Raw genomic sequence first — 22382 nt, 5'->3', positions numbered from 1 at the left:
GAGGGAGACAGGGTGGGGGCGGGGGAGGGACTACAACCTCTGTGGGGGGAACTTCCGTAGGGCTTGCGCTCTCTGGAGGTTGTGGCGTTTCTGGAATACAAATCATTATAATACATAATAATCATATTTTGAACTGTAAATAAATTTAAAATTTGATATAAAAATCACATTTCAAGAGATTATTCGTCAATTCCTCTAATTGTTGGTTTCTGAGATCTTCGTTTAAAATATATTGTTATCTCTATTTTATCAAAGATAATGACAGGGATGACGATATATTTCATGCAGAAATTTTAGTCTCACAAACCCACGGTAAGAATCTAGAATCTTTCTGTTGTTAAAAGTATAAATGTATTTTATAAAAAAACTTCTTACCAATGACTTCTTTCTCTTCTTCCTTTATCTCTTTTATTTCTTCTTTTACTTCAACTTTCTCAATCTTCGCTTTCTCATTTCCTCCGCTTTCGAAGTAACTTATTCTAGACATCAGAGCTGATTTCTTCGGCGGTTGTTTTTTCTCAATTTCAGCCAACTTCTTTTCCGCTCTCTCGGCTCGTTCTAGAGCCTTCTGTGCGTCTTCTTCTGCGAGTCTTATCTTCTCCTCCCATAAAAGAATATCTGTTTCTTCATGTTTTTCAGCTAATTTGAGCTGAAAAAGTAAATTGTCGATATTTTAAAAGTAAGATATTTTTGTACAACATGGGTGGCAAATGAAAGGGCTTTTTTAATGGTTAGTACCTGTAGTTCGTCCAACTGTTCCCTGTGCCTGGCGGCCTGGTGCTCGAGCGCGTCGCGCAGACTGTCCACCTCCCCCAGCAGCCTGCCCAGCCGCTCGTCCATCTCCAGCTCGCCCAGCAGCAGCGTGCTCTGGTGCGTCAACACCTTCACACGCTTCTTGGCGTCGCGCGCCTCCACCTTGTACCTGCATACAAACTTTTAGTACAGTTCCACCTCTCACCATGTTTGTCATCATAACTTGCAATTTAAAGATTCACTTCCCAGTTACGTATGTGTAAATCACTTAACAATGCAACCTGATTATGACATGGTGCTGAACTGATGATGCAGCCGTAAGGTAGGATAGGTACTTCGCAATGAAATAATAGAACATCATCGAGTTCATTCGTGAAGTGTTTTTTTTATTTTTTTTAATCCTTTTTAATTGGCAAGAACATGATAAAGCTCATAAATTTAAAATATGTTTCAGTCGAATAGCGAAATTCAAACCCTGAACCTTAAGATACTCCGTAAATTTAACCATTGGTTTACTGATGTGAAACAAGTTTATTTTTACAAGTCAAAGTATATCTATCTCTGTCCAACTCACGTCTCTGCCATCTGTCTGTCCTTGTCGGCGTTGTCTTTCAACGCGGTGACTTCTTCCATCAACAACTTGGAGACTCTGTTGTGTCTCTCCAGCTGACTGCGCAACTCCTGCAACTCCTTCTCTTGTGCGACGCATTTCTCTTTCTCTGTCTCCAATTCCTGGAATTACGAGGAACAACATATAAAGAAAACGTAATGATATTGATACTGGTTTGTTTATTAAATGGAGATCATTGGATGTGTGAGCGAGACGGCAATATTTATATTAAGAATGGTAGAGGCGAGCTAAAACATCTGTTGCACGAATGTGCTCGTCTGCTGCAATACCATCACCACTCAGAAGACAGGAGAAAAATGTAAACAATTCCGCGTAGTCTGATGAGTTTGCGTATCGGACTTTCCTTTCCAACGGATGGGAAGGGAAAGTGGATTTGATGGAGGTTACGGAGGACGTATATTATGGAGAAATATTCCTTTCTGTGTGTCTCCTCCTTCGTCAATTAAAGGTGGAGAACTCATCTGCTATTGCGTATGTCTAAGGACAGCGGTCGTTTGGCCATTTAGGGGAATTATAGCGATCGATTGCGTGTTTTACACTTTCTTATTTACGAAAACACTTCTAAATATCAATGACTTCGGGGGGATATATGACCAGTGTAACTTAATCTTTGGTCCCGTATGTAAACTATGAGGTAGCAGCTCACCTGTGCGAGGGCGACGTTATGCTCGTGCGCTTCAAACTCGTGTAGACGCGCGGCGCTGAGGTCTGCCTGAAGCGCGCCCACCTGCGCTGATAGCTCAGACACCGTGCGCTTTAGGAACTCCACCTCCTCGTTACTGCTATCTGACGCTGCAATACAATAACAAAGTTAAACAATCAGCTCTAAATGCTGCATTCATGGTCTTAAAAACTTTCCCTGAGTGTACATCTAATATGACAAATCTAAACTTTTTTTAAATTACAACATGCGACAACTACAGACTCTTAGACTGTACCTTTTTTGCACATATTCCTTATGCTAAATGGTAATAATAATAATTAATTATTAATTTAATAATAATTTTAGTTACAAAAACCTGTGATCATGGAGATAGGAGCGTTGAAGTCAACACTTAAGTGTCTTGGGCTTTTCATATACAATCGTTGAAACTTAGGTACGGCTGCCTCGCTAGAATCGCGTTGCGTGCTCCGTACATACAATGTTGAATCGTTGACGCAAATCGTCTATCAGTACAGACATAGCGACTACATGTCAAATGACTATTCCGCCAATTTAAAAATGACAGCAACTTTTCTTAAAACGAATTACTGATTTCTAAAAATAGATAGGCAATTGCTTGAAAATGACAGCTTTTGCTCCAATCCGAAATAAACGTGTTATTGATGTTAAGTGACAGTTAATTCTATCAATATTATTAGTTCAAATCCACACCACCGCTACAAACCATCAGCGCCAAAATGGCGTAAATCGAATAGGCACAAAATACTATGCCTTATAGCCAGTCTGTTTATAAAGCTCAGTGCAAAGAATGAACAAATAACTTCCGAATGTATTTGTCGAGGACAGATTTAAAACTAATCATAGTATAACCTGCATCAGTGGTGTCGGTGAGGTCAATGTCGACCTGTGTGGGCAGGGCGTGTATCAGCGCAGCGCTCCGTCTCTTCAACTGTTTGTTCTGTTTGTACCACTCTCCAGCCTGCTGCATAACCCTGTAACATACGAATATCATAACTTTCCTTTGGAACAGACGCAGTTCTTATCACCCTCTACATATCGTAGATTAATCGCATTTATGTATTCAGGTACAGTAGCAGAAATCCGCGGTGTTCCACTTACAGAAACATTGCTTTGTTCCTTGCAACAAGACAAACTACGGCTTTTACAAATAACCGATTAGCGGTAGCAGTGAGTTACGAAAACAACGAGTTAATAATAAAAACAACAAAAACTTACGACTGTGACTTTTAAGGTGGAAAACCGCCAGATTCCTTGATTAGTATGTACACTAATTGTTTCTTAAACACTGGTTAAAACGTAGAAAAGAAGTTATAACTTAGATTTTAAGAATCTTTTCATTTTTTAAGGCAATTAAAAACTTTTTCCTTTACATATTCTTTCAATTGAAAATTTCAAAACAAATAAAATTCAAGGAAATTTCTAAGGACAAAGCAAACGTGAGCCGAAAGTTAGTAAAGAAAAAAGAACTCATTTCGCGTGGAAAAGTTTTCGATGCAAAACAATAAAAAGGTAAAAACAATCGGGTTGAATAGAAAGTCGATAGATAAGTTTTTCTACAGGTTTGCTCTGAAGCCTTTTACAAATTTTAAACGAAAAACAAATTATTGCAATTTTAATAATTGTTAATTAAGAGCTAGATAATTCAAATGTTCGGAAGTTTAGTAATATTACGACCAAGACAAAAAAATATATTCTAAAACATGACACAAAATACTCACATGGTTAAAAGTACATTTTTAAATCGTATCTCAAACAATAATAATATACACTGGCAGCAAACTTTTGATTCTATTGCCATGGCGACACAGAAAAAAACAAATGTTTTTTTTTTAATTGCACTTATTCAGTGCAAAGGTTTTGCAATCTTAAATCCACTTAAAACGCGACAATAATGTCCGTTAGAAATAATATTAATATTAAACTTTAATTAATTTTAATAAACTAAAAATACACAACGGCATAACTGTGCGTTTCTATGACAGAACAGTATTCAACTATGGCCGGTTCGCGTAAAATTCTCGCCAAATCAATAATGTAACAAGTAATTTGGCGCAGTGGCTTCATTTTAATATTCGCCACTTTCTAGCTTTTATCATCGCATGAATTATTTATAAAAATTGTGTTTAGATAAGGTGACGTGCATTTTATAAGGCTTTTGGCTTGTTTTGTTTTTTAAAGAGCCTATTAGATTTTAGAAGTTAATAAGTAAAGGGAAATTATAACGGAAAGGACAAATAATTTATGTTAAAAGGTTGCATTGTAAAATTAATTTATTTTTTAATTCCAACTAAACAGTAATCTTTAAAAAAATATACGCTGGCTGAATGTTATCAAAACATTTGCCTTAAAAAATTGCATTGAAACTTTTTAGTTTTTTTTTTCAAAAGATCAAAGGCAACATAAATCAATGTTCTTAGTGCAACGAATCGAATACTTATTCAGAGCAACAGAAATAACAAACTGCTAATTATGTAAAAATTTTATAAGTAGGATTATATTAACATTTTAGAAGATAACTAATTAGACAATGAGTCAACATTTTTGTTATTTTTCTTATTTATTAATTACATTAAAAGTTTGTAGGTCAATAACACACTTTGATATTAAGAGAAATTAAGGGGCGTGGTAATACAATTTCTCCGGATGTGTTGAATGGAAAGTAATAAATCTAATGTTTAAATTATTAGTGTAGTTTGTTTCTCATGCTATTGTCTTGATACTTTGAATAAAGGAATTGTTATACGTGTTGATTTTCATTTTAGTGGTTACCTAACAAGACACGAGCTTACTGTGATGCAAGATCGACCGGTTTCCTTCCTCAGGTGATATAACGTATTTTGTGTGCCACTTCTGAGATATATTAATATTAATTAAATTTATATTCGTTAAATCCAAAGTATAAAAGTACAGTAAGCTGTATAAATGTGTATACATTTACAAAACTTTAGAAACTTATGGAAAGGTATACCTTCAAAAATATCTATCATTAGCTGACGCCCGCGAGGAACTAAGAAAAAAACTTAGTATGGTAGAATGTTTTTTTCCAGACTATGTTCTACATCTGTGCCAAATTTCATAGGTACCGTTGCAGGAAATACCTTCTAACAAACACATCCATTCATATTCGCATTTCGCATTACGCATTTATAATATTAGTAAGATACACGTATCTGCCCGTACTCTTCCGATGTAAAGAATACGTGCATACGTATTTTAGAAACCGAAGCCCTTTATAAATTTCTAAGGTTTTGTAAATGTTTATATAGCTGACTGTACAGTACACAGAACATCGTCAAAATGGTAAATTATCTATATAGGTAATTCTTATATTTGTAGCTAATACTTAAGTTAGTTTTAAAAATAGCAATAATAGTAGCGATATAACAAACTTAGTGCGGTTGTCACGTGACGGATGAGGTCGAAGTGTGGCCGGCTGTTAGTTCCGCTTACATGGTGCTCACACATCATACACAAACATACAAACAAACTATAAAATGATATATTTATGTTATCTGTTAAAATTTGTTACTATAACCAACATGAAATACCGAAAATAGTCGATGACTGTTTTTTCTCACCGTTGTAATGTGTTTATTGATTACTACTATACTACTCTTAAAATATTAGACGTATCCTTTGATAAAGCAAATCAATTCATCGTTTATTCTGTTCAATGCTATATAAACTTCATGGAGACTCGCTATTTCGTACAAGTTGTGCGACATAATAGAAATACAGGGACGGACTCACGAAAATTACATTCGCTAGTTACCTTCAAAGAAGTTTGAATCTTGTTCTTGTCACTTACTTCTGCATGACTCCGGCGTCGATCTCCTGCTGATGCTTGAGCTGCTGGTATTCCTGGAACAGCTTCTCGGATACCGTCCGCAGCTTGGCCAGCTCCCGCTCGCGCTCCGCCAGCTCGGCCTCCACGTGCCGCCGCTCCTCCAGTAGGATGTTGTACCGCCGTTGCAGCTCATCGTGCTCGCGTTTAGCTGTGGAATAATAATTCTTTATATCTCCATCCTTTTCTTTACTATGGTAACTCTTATAAAGAATTCAATTATTTCCTAGGCATATCCATTTACACACAAAATTCGGATTATCTACAACAGTAGATCCAGTAACGGCTATAGCTCTACTAGCACCCTTTTTTACTACCAATTCGCAGAATTGTAGTGCCCTGTTCTGTCCGCCACCCTGGGCGCTCATCCAACCGCGCCCTACTCTAAGGCCGGCCCTGAGTAGAGCATTAACAATGTTGTTTTTTGAAGCACAACGAAGCAGACGAGAAGATCTTTAGTATAGTTTCTTACGTAAACGTTTTCTTTGCAATGAAGTTTAATGAAACGTATACAAAGCGGTCAAATAACTGATTGTTATAATAACATCTTGCGACAGATGACATGTTTAATTAACAGACAAGGAATTGTCTACATTGAGAACGATCAGGACAATGATGTGTAAGCGTCGGTTTCAATTGAACCCATAATAATGTTTTGTCTTAATATTTTGGCAGAGGAAACCCACGGTAATTGCGCGGGAACGAAACTAAATATCATAATTTAGTATTTTAATACTTCCAAAAGGTCTAATACACACTGGATAATTGTCTGTTTGGAAAATAAAATTAAGAAGTTTTTGACTACGAAATAATTTCAATACGATAATAAGAAATATTCATGTAGTAGGCTATATGTATTTATCACGCTACTAAATTGAATAAAACAAGTAAAACCGCGGTTTGAAGTTAGTAAATAAATAAGAACAGATGTGAGTGTGACACGATACAAGCAAGACAACCACGCTTCTAACTACGCTATATCTTATCCTATTACACGAACTGAAGGAAGTACCTACGTTACTAATGGACGCATTTGTACTCCGTTATTCACGCGCTTTGTATGAGGAAAAACTATTACGTATGTAGCACTTTAACACTTTTTTCTGCAGGAAAATTCGGTTTATATCAGCTATTTTTAGCATTGCTATGTTGTGATGAGGAATGGTTTTTTTTGTATTTCTCATTTCCAATGTTTTCCTCCTATTAAAATTATGGCTGTTCAAACAATATGACCGGACATCGTATAGGCAAATTTAATGAATGCTAACAAAGTTAGAACTCATATGAATTAGGTTTAATTAAACTTCACGTTCAAAAACCTACGGAGAGACGTATAGTACAGTTTTGAAGAGTAAAAATTTAGGCGACTAATTATTACCGATCAAATACTTAAAAAGTTTCAAGAATTCTGTTTAAATGTTTACTTTTTAAAAATCTCCGTAAAAGATATTCCAAGTATCCGCAGAAAAAACACGTACAAGTTCAGTAAATATGCGTAATCGGCAAAGAATTTCAACGAAATACATACAGGCCACGGTCACTGGTGGCAGAACGCGTATGGCCTTTTATCCTTAAAAAAATCCCGCCTTTATCTAACAATTGTCATTTAAAAAAACAATAAGTGGTGTGTAATGGCGGGAATCATACGACATAATTAGTAAATCAATATTGCTTGGTAAACAAATTCTTAGTAATCCAAATGAGGGAGAATTGAATGAGTAAGATTTATTTTTAGGTCTCAACGAAAACATGTTTGTGGTAACAATACATGACGCTGGAATTAATGACCTGTTTCGTTTAAATTGTTAGTTGTCATATTTGTTTCTTTTTTCTGAGAAATTCATTGAAAAATTTTGCAAAGTAAAACTTATTTTTTCATCTCAAAGAATTAAAAAAAAAGGTAAATAATGAGACATATTTTATGATAATTTGACAAAATTTAATATCATTAGTCATGTTATGTAGAAAATTTGGCATTGGATTTTGTAAAGATAAACATTTTTTTTTCAACATCTATTGGAACTAAATCATGGAGACCCTCCTTATAAATACACTTTAAAATGGTTGGACGGGGAAAGCATTTTATAAAAGTCAGTAACAATATTTTGTCCCGACTGACATAACGGTAATAGTATGATGGTTTGTTCCTTTAAGACCAGTATCCTAAATACCTTGACTGATAAAAGACATATTAAGTCAATTGTATTCTCCGAAGCATCATAAAAGTGCTGTCAGTGTTATTTCTATTACTACTTTTAATTCCACTAATGTACAGAAAAACATGTATAAAATCTTGTTATCTGTAAGTTTCATTACTTTATATCAGTAAATGCAATTATGAAGTAGAACAAAAGATAAGACACAGCTGCTTTTACATAGGTTAAATTGTTATGTAAATAATCCTATTGTTACATTCTATTATGTACATTTTAACAATACAATAGATAGTTGGAATGTTCAAATGAATAACTCCATCAACTATCTTGTCTCAATATTAATTTTACTAGATTAATGCATAACAACTTTTATATTTACTATCTTTTATAACAGAAATTAGTAACGGAATAACAATTGTAATATTTTAGTTATCAAAGTATCAGTAACCGAGAAGCAAATAATATTTTATCCGATGTCCTTTAAGTTAAATAAGATTTGATTATATCAAGACTACAGGATTGACTAACTTTGTTTTACCTTATGTTAAAAACTTCTATACTTTGTATATTTCATTGATTTTTGTAACCAATACGAACGAACATGTAAGGATCAAAGTTTAAAGCAGACAAAGACTATTTATGATTCATATATGTTTCATATAGACATTTAGACTTAACAATGTAATATGATAAATATTAATAAAGTTCACAGTATTCCTCAGTATAAAACTGTTAAAATTGTTGGTTGTAACTGTCTGACTATCCATTACTTAAGTTAGACTTGAGTTATTAAATATTTTTTCCTATTACTTTTCTATAGTAAAACTAATAGCATTGTAATAGCTAAATAGTTAGATAAATGTTTTATTAACTTGTACGTTATTTATTGGATTCGTAATATAACAATTTGTACTTTTGACATTTTGATAGACGTAATCAATGAAGTGGCGATGCGCAAAACTGAAAATCAATATTTTTAAAACTGGGCCAACAGTATAAAGTCAATATTTTCATATCTTTAGTAACGGGTTTGTTCAGATATAGTGTTATCGCGTGTATATTGAATGTAAAATGTATTACGATAATGCAGTGCAGGAAACATGACAATTTATTCAAAGTGTATTAAAAACAACCTATTTAAAATAAAACAAATGTGAAACATGCAAAGAATAATGATATCAACTGCGCATAAAGTTCGAACCTCTCCTCGAAACGGGTTTACATTACAAAAGTTTCGTGAATACATAATGTATGAGCAACAGGTTATCGTCCGTCATAATCCGACAAATACGCGGCTAGGATTTTCTTTCGCACTTTCATTTGCATAAAACACTGGTAAATAGAGCATGCGCAGTGTCGACCTACAAAAAAGTGGGAAAAAACTAAAGATTCGCACGTCAAATTGAATAGTACCGACCTTTTTCTGACTTGAGGAGGTACGTTTTGTGCTTCCTCTCGGCCTCCTCGTATCGGTTCTTCCACTTCTCGACGTAAGTAGAAAGCGCGATGCTGGTCTCCTTGGTGTGGGGCTGCGCGTCGGGCGGCGTCATCCTGGCGGCAAGAGGCGCGGGTGTCGCGCGCGGGATCCTCGTCGCCCCGGGCCCGGCACACGGCGACACGGCAAACCCGCTGCGGCCGCTCCCGCTCTGACACTGGCTGTGATTGTTGCTCGACGCGATCGCAAATACATTATCGCCGTTCCTTTTAATCATTTTTGCATTCGATATTTTACACGCGCGCTCCGAACATCTTCCCGTTTTCACATGCACAGTTCACAACACGTGTCGGGATCAACAGGCAGGTGGCCCGATTAATGGTGTGATGAATTTTATTCGCTAATATGATTTCTTTGTTCCGTCGTTGAGGAAAATACGCGTAATAATGTGTACGTTCACAGAGCAGCCGTGGATTGTGTCACTCGCGTTCACTCAATAAAACAGCCTCGATTGACCGCGTATATTGAAAAATAATAATAAAAGTATCTGTACAGCTGATAAACACGTTAAAATGTTCAAATAGACAACAATTAGCTGCCAGTGTCCGTTCTCAACTAACGTATGCGTGCAGTTATGATTATGATAATGAATTCTTCGCCATTGTGAGTCATATGAGTTAATGTTTACGCTTTTTGTTTATGTTTGAAGCGCACTGTCGCTCATGTATCGAGTTGGTTAGTCGCATATGTCATAGGTAATTCGTAGTAGCTAGTTGAGGTTTAGTTAGAATTCGTCATGCATGTTCGATGTTACTTATCAATGTGCTTACATTCTTATCATCAAACCACATTATTTTCCAGTTTCCAGTAAGCTTACGTCATCGACATTGCAAGTAATCACTGATATAAACACATTAGTAAACTTCGCTTACTATAGTGATAATTTTAAATAAATTCTCTCGTTTACATTATGTTATTTATGATTTAATTTTGTTTCAAATGTATATTAATATATTTTACATTTCTAGATAGACCATAGATGGTGTTTAATTAATAAATTTTATTTCAAATAAAACTTATTACATACTTTAAACAGATAAAAAATATACTTTTATGTTAAGTTGTTTAAGGTTTCACTGGTAAAAATACAGCACATCACGATTTATTCAATCCGTCAATCAAAGGCAACGCATCTGCAATTACGGATTTCTATGCGATTTGCTATTTCGGCAACTTGATGTGGCCGCGTGCTCCGTTGCCACCTTACGATATAAAAAAATATAAAACACAATCAGCACACAACACTACACATAGCTGGAGTCGACAAACTAAACTAAATGCATTTCGTCCAAATAGGGACGAACGGATATTCTAAAATTAAACTGTTCTGTGAAACGACGAACAGAGAACGTTCTGTAAACGACAAGGAGTTGTCGGCGTGTGGGCTGAGCTGGCCACGACCCCACTTGTATTGCAGCATTCAAACTTTATGTCGGCTCGGTGTTAGCTGCATATGGTCGCAAGTTCCTGTCTAGTATTGTCACAGATAATACTTCCGTAAATGGCTATTTATTGCCCACATACGGATGAATAGTCTCAAAATAAACTCGTCGATAATTAATTCCTCCCATCTCACCTCTGAAAATGTACTAATTATTTCTACTGAGGTCCAATTCTAAAATATACCTTGTTTCAACCTAATGGCCAAATTAAATATTTTGGAATTTACGAGATACTAGTGCTGTTTGTCAATGGTTAACTGTTTGCATGGATATAATTATGATCTCCATATTATGTAGTCAGGATCTCGTGCGCCATTCCGAGCTCCTCTAAAGTTTGGATAGTACTATAATCCCATTTAATTGCATTACCAGACCCGCTATGATTTGCTGATTGTCCGTTATTACTCATCCTTATAAATGCATACATTCCATCTACTTAATAATATTGAATAATCGTCTATTTCTGTTTGATTTTGTGTAGCAATTTGTGTATAAAACATATATTACAGATTCACTTAACGGCGTGAAATAATTAGTTAAGGAGCCCCTAAGTGTAAGTTTTTCTGAGAATGAAAATCTTCACAAAGGGAAGCATTTGGTGACAGCTTAATTCTTATTATGGAAATTGTTATTAAAAGTTAAATTAATATTTATCAGAAGGACAATAGTTACCTACAATATAAATTATAACCAATCGAATATAATTTTTTTTTAATATTATAGTCTAGATCTAGAGAAATCTGTCACGGTCGAAGTAATCCGAAAGCGAGGCTAAGGGAAAAAATTAAAAAAAGAACCTCGGTCCGTCGCGGACAGGCGGAGAGAACCTTACAAAACTTTTTCCATATTTAGAAAACGGGGTCAGTTCGGGGCTTATTTTCAAAGGGCGCCACACTGGTAGCCTGGCAAGGCAATCCGATTACTTTACAACACAATACATTCATTTAATAACAACAAGATTTTGTCACAAATATACATAATTTATAATACAATATTTCATTTAATTTAAACTGAAATTGCAAGCCTCAAAATGATTCACTTTAACGGAATGTGTTCTGAAATGTTTCCAATGAAATACACTTCTTTTTCATGTGACAAGAGAATGTCGGATGTTTTGGTAGTAAGAAAAAAAAGAAAAGAATATCCCACGTGTTAGTCTTCCTTGTACATCGGTGTCACATGGTTTGTGTTATTATTTTTACGTGAGGACAATAAATATCAGGTTATTGACCCCGGGTTCCCGATCCTATTTCTGGTCTCGTTATCCTGGGCCGGGGAATCGTAAAATGTTAACGTCGCTTTTACAAGCAGGATTAAAGCGTAAAAATATTTATGTCCTCTTTAAATTCGCCCAATTTGGATGCAATCCTTTGTGTTCATTAAGATTAAAAGTGTTCGTTTATTTTTGTTGCAGATGCACGTTATATTTGTAACGTAGTTGTTAACTTGTTAAACAATTAAGAACGGTTAACGCTACAGTTATTTAATTCGTCCAGTTAATTTTCGCAATTAAAACGGTTATAGCAATTTATTTAGATAGCAACATTACTTATTCAATATGAATAGTTGACACTTAGCTGTGTGTGGGCGAAACCTAAGGTTGTCTACAAGCTTAATGTAAAACTTTCTATAACTAAATGCCATGTTAGTTTCTTTAAAGGGAAGCAGCATTGAATAAAACAATAAATGAAACATTTAAAATATTAATTAATATCAGGCACAGGAAAGGGATGTAAAGTAATTTTTATTGGCACTAATCACAAAATTAAAAAAAATTGTTACCGTAAGAACAAACTGACCATGAAATTTAACTTAAAACACAAAAACAAAGTTAATCTTATATAAACAATAATTTTGAAGAGAATAAAAGTGACGAATGTGTTTTAAAAACTAATAGTCATTGACAGACAGATATTTGCAACTTGAAATTGAAAATAAATAAAAGTTACAATATAATTTGTATTCCACACGTACTCTAGCAAATGTGAGGGTCGCTTAATTTAGCCACAATGTTTAAATAGATGAAAGAACGCACGTGACATCTGCTATATTATGACATTCGTCTCCGGTGGCCTGACGCATCACGAATTGGGTTTTTAAAACATAGTTTCATCTAAATGTTTCCACTAAATGTTTTAGTAAAGTAAATAAACTTAGAGGCTTTTTAGAACACCAGTTTACGTAATGAAAATCATTCGAAAATATTTGTATTTTATCGTTATTTCACAGTACAATATTATACTGTTTTAATCTGCCCGTAAACTTTATTTCCATTTAAAAGTACGCCATTTATCCAAATAAGCTTGATCGAATTTTATGTTATAGTTACAATAAAAGCAGTTTTTATTGTTTTGTTAATTAACCGTTATTAATATGTGTGTGTTCTTTTCGTAAAAAAATAACATTATGGATGTTTATGATCTGTAGCATATGTTTGGATATGCTTAATTACGTAAACAAAATGACAATAAAAAATAAATAATTGTCCACTGCGTCATGGCTACTGACGAGCGCACAGCTGCTGTTAGTGCTGCGATAAAATTCTCATCAATTAGTTAACGTTTTCCATTACAATGTTTGTATGGTACAAAAACGAAATAACTTATCACTTATCCTTAATGCGTTTTTAATGTTCTTAACGATAACATTTAAAAATCAATACTGTCGCAAACAATGGAACCAAAAAAATTGATTGATGTAAACAACATTTAAGCTTCAATTTTCGGTGTTTTAAGTATTGTTCTGCCATCTGTTGGTAAAGGTAGGAACTATAACGTTTTACTTTTAGTGTAGTATATGCCATTCGATAATAGATGGCGCTTTTTAAAAATAAGTTTGTACGGTTCAAATTATGCATTAAAATACTAGCGACTTTATCACAGTGGAATTAAAAGTGTCTTGGAATTAAGAGGTTGCCCGGGAAAAAAAACACGGATTTGCGGACAGACAGATAGGTAAAAACTTCAAAAATTGAATTTTCGTTATGAGAAACGTAAATACATCACGTTATCGAAATATATTTTTCTGGTATTAGATATAGACACTTTTATTAATGGTATAGAAAAGAATAGTAATAATAAAACTAACTGTTGGCTTCTGAGACCAAAATCTCTATATAAAACATATCGTCATTCCTGTCTGTCTGTCAAAAAGTCTCCAATTTTCCGTACAAAAACATTTACCTCATAATTATAAATACATTTAATAATTAGTAAAACTGAATCTCAATTTATTCGTGATGGGAACAAACGGAAAATGGATTATAATTGATATATCCAGAAACTGAACACAGGGATGAATTAGTATTATGTTTAATACAAGGGGTTGAGCACCCCTAACGCGATGACGGTATTGTTAAGCGGCGTAGTAAGGTAACCATAATTTATCTTTACAATTAGGATTAATATACAAATAATTTAAATGTGTTTTACTTTTTATTAAAGATTTTAAGTAAATCGTGTGTTAAAAATAGCGTTGCAAATATCGTACTTTTCAATTGCTTTTTTTTTTAGCTAAAATTAGTAATTGTGAGTAAAGCGTAAAAGATACAGACATGTCATTTTTGACTTTTTTGTAAAACTTTTTGAAATCTACGATTCTCTCATACATTATTTTTATTCAAATCTATTTATCCTAAGTAAGCTTAAAATTTTAAGAGGATGAAGGGGTAAAAAATATGCTGTTCATTTATATTATATATAATTAACTTTTATTATATTAAATTATACACACAAACTATCGGAAATCGGTATCGGTTATGTGGTGAAAGAAGGTAAGTCACTTTTATGCCTTGAATGCCCGTAATTTACGCAAATTGCTTGTCACCTAACCTTAAACCCTAAGCGTTTGGGGTGCATCGAAGGGGTATTTAAACAAATCCCGCTTTGATACACCGCGCACAATCCCGGGGGAGCGGCATCGTGACGATTCAGCAGTTACCGAGGGGGCGGGGGAAGGAGACTGCAAAATATTACCATTACGGTAATAGATTTTATATTACTATGATAATTTCTTTAAAACAATAAAAACAAAAGAAGATCAATTAAAGTTTGTTTTGAATACATGAAGTCGATTTTTTAATTTAGTCAATCTGGTATCTGATATATTACGCGACACACTGTTCATTTTGCCTTTTTTTAAATATAAACAACAAAGCAAAAGGCAAAGGCACGTTGACTAAAGTTTCTTGTGTTATCGTCGACCATAAACAAATTATCATGTATATAATAAACCTCGTTCCCGCAAATAAATCTGCAGTTGACAAAAACCATAAACAAACAGTGTTCCTATAAATATCGCGATATAATAATAAATGTTATACATCGTGTTGTGCAGAAAACATGATATTACAATTTAGTCGATACCAAATGTCATGGGGGACGTTCCCTTCGCCTTTTTTATTTTATACAGTATGTTCTAAATATAATATTTATTGTTAAACAAAAACTAAGTCATATTATTATAAGAAATGTTGTAATTTCTTACAAATTCTGAGATAGAATAGGGTGATATTGTGAAATATGGATTGACAATGATTTACTGTAAATAAAAAATCGTAATCAATTTAACGTAAGGTCTTGTACAGGACAAAACTGGTAACAAAATGTCAGATCGCTGTCCGATGCGAAAAGCAGTATTTATTCCATTAATAACTTATATTTGGTATCAAATAATGTTATAAATAAATGTTATTGAAGTATTCGGTACACTCTGACATTTCGATGACATTTTCCAACATCCTGTTTATATGAAACTCTGGTGCGGGGGCGCCACTGTGAGTGCTGACGTCACGCCGTGTTTCGATTGCGTTAATGCTCATCAAATCGTCTAACAATTTCGACTTAGAGACCTCAACACTGTATTAAAAACTGTACTTAATTTCTAATAAATAATTATTTTAAAAAAGTGAAACTCATTTGACAGTACACTTTTATAAAATCAAGGGAATAAAACAAATTAAATGTCATCTCACTTGTCAAAATTGGTGAAGCTACCTCCTGTAGGTAGATGTCTCGATGATGATGAATGAGATATGGTTAGTTATACAATTAAATATATAACAAAAACATGAAATATAAAAAAAGTATAAAATAACATTCATTATTTTTTTTATGAATAGACATACTATTTAAAGCTTTTTTGCTAAAAGTACAATGAAATTTAGATTTTTTCATTCTATTGAATAGTGCATGTTTGGGCTGTCTATAACTCTACAATAATCTAGTGTATTTGTCATGTGCATTATAAAAACATTCACGGTCTCATTTTTAATCGCTGCCTAGTATCAGTTTGATATTACACATATTAAAAGAAATAACATACTTACTATTGAATTTAAATTTTTATTTTGATTATTATTAAATAAATGTCCATTAAGAATCACGTAAAAACATTTCAACATTACCACAAAAACTATAACTTCACACAAGACAATCTTTGAGACCACGAAACGTGACAGAGAATGGAATTCTACAGAGGTTTAAGCGCAGGCTGCGGGACGCGGCACAACCTGAAACACCCCAATAATTACACAGGACAGGGTCGCACCCCCCTTCCCCTTGCACTCCTATCCATAATTATAATAAAAACAACGTATAATACGCCTCTGTACCGCATATATGTATTTTCGTAGCAACGTAGTGCCGTAGCGGGCGGGGTCTACGCAGCTACGCGGGGCGTAGCATCCCTGTGTTGCCAGTAGGGATAGCTAAATTTCCCAATAATATCAAAAAATAATGTTTTTACTTTTACATACTTAATACACAAAATTTACTACTTATTAAGAGATTTACTGAACAAACACAAGTTACAATGGATCTTTTTTAATAATTAGTAAGATTTATTTTTATATTTTTAGGCATAAAGATGTACAATGGCAATTGAAATTATTATTTGAATCTTAGCACTTGTGATAAGAACAAAACAAGCTAAACTCGTCGTCTGAACTTTTAATGACTATCAGATTTCAACGAGATTCGGTTTCCGTTGTCTATTTCTGAGTTTAACATCTACCACCTCTGTTGATTGTCTGGAAAATTCCACTAAATAATTTCAAATAAAACATATAACAATTTTTAAAAAACTTATATTTATACAAAATGTTTGATATATATAATTTCCGAACATATGACATATGCTTTTAAATTTTTGAGAAATAATGAGTAATCTTTTTGATATTTTTATATAAAAGAACGCAACATACTCGATAAGGCCGAGGCATCTACGGTTTATTACTTATTTTAGAAATATTGGTTAGCATAGTTCAGGGAGTTGAACCAAGTGGATTGTCTCAGCCCACACGTATAATATGTGCTGGCCGTTGAGTTAGCGAAAACAGACACTATACAACTATGTAAGTTTGGGCTGTATGCAATAATCATATTGTTATGTTTGTCAGTGAAACTTAAGAATTTATGGGTTGACAATATATATTTAGAAAAGTAATGATGTAATTAAAATATTAATGTCACAATATTTCAGTAATAGTAACGTAAATTTTCCCTAAAATTTGGGAAATTCCATTCGCATCGTAGCGCCTTCTAAAATATGTCAGTCCGGTCTAAGCCGCGCGCCGGCGAGCGCGTGTCGCGACAAACTCTATATTAAACACAAAGTGAAGACAAAAGTAACGATTAAAAATACTAAATATATTAAAATAATACATCAAATGACAAATCTTAATTAATATTAACACTATTTATTTATTTTTATGATGTAGAGGCATGTTGTGCATCATTATTCAAACATCAGCATAAAAGATTGATTTTTTTTTCACTCATGACGTGTGTGGCTATACAAAGCTTTTAAATAAGTATTTTTTTAAATATTCTGTGTGCCTTTAGTGGTGTAATAAAATGCATTCTTTGTTTTGACATTAATATATTTCAAAAAATAATTACATCAAAAATAATTAATAAAATCAGATAAAATAATATGAATAATAAAACACTCTGTATGTGATAGTAGAGAAGAAAATTTTCTTGATTTTAACCAAAATAAATATAAGCGGTTATTGTTATCTTCTCTATTTTATAACTTTATCTCAAATAATATTGAATATCATTTGTTTTATTGAGTATGAAATAGGTTTTTTGTAATGCGACAGTTTTTAGTTGAAACATTTTCAATGGCCGAAATCTGCTTCAATGATTTCAAAATGGCGGGTGTAGGTATTTACGTAGAGATGCTCTTTCTTGTATTTTTTTATTATTTTACATGCAATTTCTTATTTAAACATAAATGTACCACAAAAAATGATATTTAATAACACGTTTAGAATATTTTCAGAAAGGTCTTATGAAAATAATAACCTTTTATCTAACCAAATATGAAAAAATATATATTTTTAATATAGCAGTTTGGAAATGTTAATAGGTATTTGAGTTTTTTTCTTTTTCTTGGTATTTCCAATCAGTATTTTATAGCGTTCATTGTGTATAATATTTCTACTTTGACATATAACAACAAAGACGTAAGTATTGGTTTCAAAAAAAATCGTAAAATTATTGGCTGAAATATTTCTCAAATAGATAGTATAGAAGTATGTTTTTAAAGGTTTATTAGTGAATAAAACTATCATTAGTTCAGTTGCTTACTTCGATTTTCCTAAAGTTAATTATTTAAGTAACTATGTAGTGCATAATAAGTAAAAGTAATATATTAATATTTAACTTTAAAATAAGTAACTTATAAGCGAACTTAGTTATAGTAACCAACTTACATAAGAAACTAAAGTGTTGTTTAATTAATTTACGTCAATTGTAATTTATCTTTTTGTGTCCTTTAAAACCAATCTGCAACCATATATGAGCAAAAAGAAATTCAAAGATATATGTGAATTTCCGGAAGAAAAAAGCGGCGACACGGCTCGCCAACCGACACGTTTCGTCTCCCGCTAGGGCGAAAAATTGCGGTGGTTAGTTTGGCCACGCCAAATGAAGGTCTGTGGTCTCTACCTACCTCTTTGGGTTACAGATGTGAGTTGTGTGATATCGCATTCCTGGGTTTAATATTATAAGTTTATAAAAATATCTTTAATATAACTTAACTAACAATCGTATGTTTTTTTTTATTTCTAAGAAAAGCGTAAATTTTCTCAATATTTTATATTTTACATATTAGTTATATAATGAGAAATAGTCGGAGATCTAACCAGTAACCGCAATCCATTGCAAAAGTTCCCACATCAATATAGACGCGTATAGATTTTTTTTTGACAAAGTTGTGGAACACTGTTGACCCAGTTTTCACGTTTTAAGAGCGACGTTAACTTTCCTAGAATACTTGTTTTAAATCCGATAAAGTGTAGAAATATACCGTAAGTACGGTTCTCAGAAAAAGTTTAAATTCACAAATTAAATTCAATTTAAGTTATGTTTTGAGTTCCACAATATATAGCGTTTCGAAGCCCTACTTGGCCTATTTTAGTGTTAATTTCAGGAAGTAAATCTACAATATTTCTTCAACAATCAGCTTAATATTTACCTAAACATTCTCCACTATTTTTTATACACTGTTGTCGTTTTCTGTTCATATTAAAAGTCTAGTTTCTAGTCTAGAAGTAAAGAATACTGCGTGTGATTATCTTAACATTCTCCTGTATAATTTAAAGTTTCTTGTGCATCAGGGATCGATCGCGCGACCCGGGCGTAGCGACCTCGTGCTCACTGCTGTGTCAAGGGTAGTCAGTTCGAATGCATTAGGACGTCGTTAGTGTTAGAGTTTACGACTTCAAGGTTAGGTTGAGAATAGATGAATATAAATTAAATGGAAGAAACACCACTTTTATCATCATTTTTGAAGCTTTATTTCTAGGAATATATCTGCCCATATCTGTTGTTAAGATCAAATCTGTATTTATATTGAAAATCGCCTTCCATTAATTTATACGAAAATCAGTTAGTTTTTATGTAATAGTACTTATGTGAATCTAGCTGTCGCCCGCGAATCCGTTTACACAAATTAAAAAACAACTTAATGGTAAACCTTAGTACCATATATGTTCTTCCAGACTATATTCTATATATATGGCAAATTTCATCAAGATATGTTAATCCGTGCCGGAGATACCTTCTTGCAAACATCCATCCATCTAAACATTCGCATTTAAGATTAGTAGGATTATATACTTATTTATTTTATCTTTCTTGTAGGTTTATTATCATCATCAGCTCACTATACGTCCCCACCGAGGGGTTCGGAGCCTAACCTAAGTTAAGGGTGATTAGGCCATAGTCAACCACACTGGCCAAGTGTGGGTTGGTTGACTTCACACATATCTTTGAATTTCTTCTAAGATATGTGCAGGTTGCATCACTATGTTTTCCTTCACTGTAAAAATGTCGGATACGAAAAACGAAAAAATACATTGGTACATGGCGGAATCCGAACCCAGGACCTGCAGATTGCAAGCTAAGTGTTTGATTCCTGACCACTTATAGAGTCCTGTTTATTTCTTACTAAAATAGACTGGAGTTAGGTTAACTACAGGATATGTCAGGGAATTCGGAGTTGAATGTCAGAGTTCATGCCCACGCATTAGTGAGGTTTGAGCTGAAGTTTTTGCTTCATTAAGTCACGTTTTATAACCATTAAACTTAATTTATTTTTACCTTTAATATTATTTCATTTTACCATTTAATAGCTTTATGTCATGTTGACAGATGACAGATATAACCTTTAAATTACCATTTTTAAAACGGCCGTGTATTTAAAAAGAAATTAAAAATTAAAAGTTTTTTTTAAAATGGGTGATCTTTTAACTAAGTTACAATTGCTTATTGTTACAATTTTTTTCTTTAAGGATATTAAATGAGGTTAAAAAACGTAACATTAAAATTCGCTTCTAATATTCATGGTATTATTTTCATTGTGTATTTTACTGGAATTAATCCATCACATTGTCATAACGTTTTCCCATTATTCTAAGCAAACGTTTGTCTTATAAATTGCTAATCACGAAATATCTTGGTTTAGTTTGCATTGACTTTGTTATTTGATATCTTAATCTTATATATAAAATTGCTGTTTTTGTAGTTTAGGCTGTCCGTATTGCAACTCATAAATCCACATACGGAAAAATGTATATACGCTTACCTTTTGAATTAATCAATTAGAGATGTTCCATCTCTATATTTTAGACAAATAATCGTAAACTGATCATAGTGTATCTTATCAAAATATAGAAAACATGTAAATTAATTAATATAATCTAAATAATTATTGAAATTTAAATATTTATTATTCTGCAACTATCTTTATAATATTATATAAATGTGCTTTTATCTTTTTTACTTGATATATTTTAAATAAAATACAATTTCGCTAAGCGACATCTAGTGTTCGATAAGTACAACCACTAGCTTGACAGAATTTAAGAATAAATATTAGGATCCATTATTAACATAAGATGAGTACTGGCCACCAAGAATGCAATACACAAATATAATTAAAAAAGAAAACAACGACTGTCAATGAGGCGGGAAACAGTGTGAGATGTAAAAGCAACGATGTAAAAACGTTTTATTTGTAATAACGCAATTTTGTTATTAATCTTACTAATATTATAAATGCGAATATTTAGATGAATGGATGGATGTTTATTTAAAGGTCTCCAGAACGGGTCCACGGATTTGGATGAAATTTGGCGTACATATAGAACATAGTCTGGAAGAAAACATGGGCTACTAATTAAGTTTTTTTTTAATTCCGTGCGGACGGAATCGTTGTAAATATTAGTGAGTGAACAACGAAATAAAGCAAGATTTTACCAATGGTATTAGCTAACATTTATCCAGTTGGTTAAAATTCTATCGTTAAACATATCTTGTACACAGAAAATCTGATGCGATGTTTTGAAACATTCGATGTTACGCAAAGCTTCAATGACGTACATTCTCTTAGGTAGCCTCATTGCTTCGTAAGACTTTGCAAATTTAATCTTTATTATTACTAATTGATTGACGTACGTAAATTACTGGTGTTATGGTTTTTTTAATATGCAATAGAAAATATGTTTACCATTTATTTAAATTATATTTGAATTTAAATTCAATCGTCAGATTTTATAAACTAATCTTTCGTAATAAATATACGTTATTAAAGCATGTTTTTTCAAATATGCTTTTCCCAACCTATTTATACATTTACACAGTATTTTTGGTACTTTTTTTAATTTAATATTTCACCCAAGGATTATAAATAGGACATAATATATTAATTTAACGTTTATAGGCAGGTAAATCGCGTCCTCATTTCTAGACTTTCCCAGTTCGGTACTTATCCAGCGGGTGACCTAATAAATCTACTATGAAGTATACATAATTATTTCAAAACTATTCACGTAGAGGTTTCGCCACTACCCCCCCCCCCCCCCCC

At 33.0% G+C, this 22382-nt stretch overlaps 2 protein-coding genes across 5 annotated transcripts in view; one reads left to right on the top strand and one right to left on the bottom strand.

Moving 5' to 3' along the window:
* The window catches only part of LOC106116073 (shootin-1-like), a 12303-nt gene extending 1837 nt beyond the window's left edge, over positions 1-10466 (bottom strand). The window contains exons 1-8 of the mRNA XM_013309812.1: positions 9487-10466; positions 5878-6064; positions 2919-3040; positions 2031-2176; positions 1328-1485; positions 739-922; positions 376-649; positions 8-90 (exon numbers count right to left, since the gene is read on the bottom strand). Of these exons, the coding sequence (XP_013165266.1) occupies positions 8-90; positions 376-649; positions 739-922; positions 1328-1485; positions 2031-2176; positions 2919-3040; positions 5878-6064; positions 9487-9781 (1449 nt within the window). The 5' untranslated portion in view covers positions 9782-10466. The remainder of the gene's footprint in view (positions 1-7; positions 91-375; positions 650-738; positions 923-1327; positions 1486-2030; positions 2177-2918; positions 3041-5877; positions 6065-9486) is intronic.
* A 7094-nt stretch (positions 10467-17560) lies between these two features.
* Positions 17561-22382, top strand: part of LOC106116371 (protein Skeletor, isoforms B/C) — a 24334-nt gene continuing 19512 nt past the window's right edge. For all 4 annotated transcript variants that reach the window (XM_013310180.1, XM_013310178.1, XM_013310179.1 and 1 more), the window contains exon 1: positions 17561-17631. The gene's annotated coding sequence lies outside the window, so the exon portion shown is untranslated. The remainder of the gene's footprint in view (positions 17632-22382) is intronic.

This window comes from Papilio xuthus, unplaced genomic scaffold (assembly GCF_000836235.2).
Source record: "Papilio xuthus unplaced genomic scaffold, Pxut_1.1 DF827756.1, whole genome shotgun sequence".
Classification (NCBI taxonomy): Eukaryota; Metazoa; Arthropoda; class Insecta; order Lepidoptera; family Papilionidae; genus Papilio; species Papilio xuthus.
The sequence above is the reverse complement of the archived record's forward strand: the minus strand, read 5'-3'. Positions and strand labels throughout refer to the sequence as shown.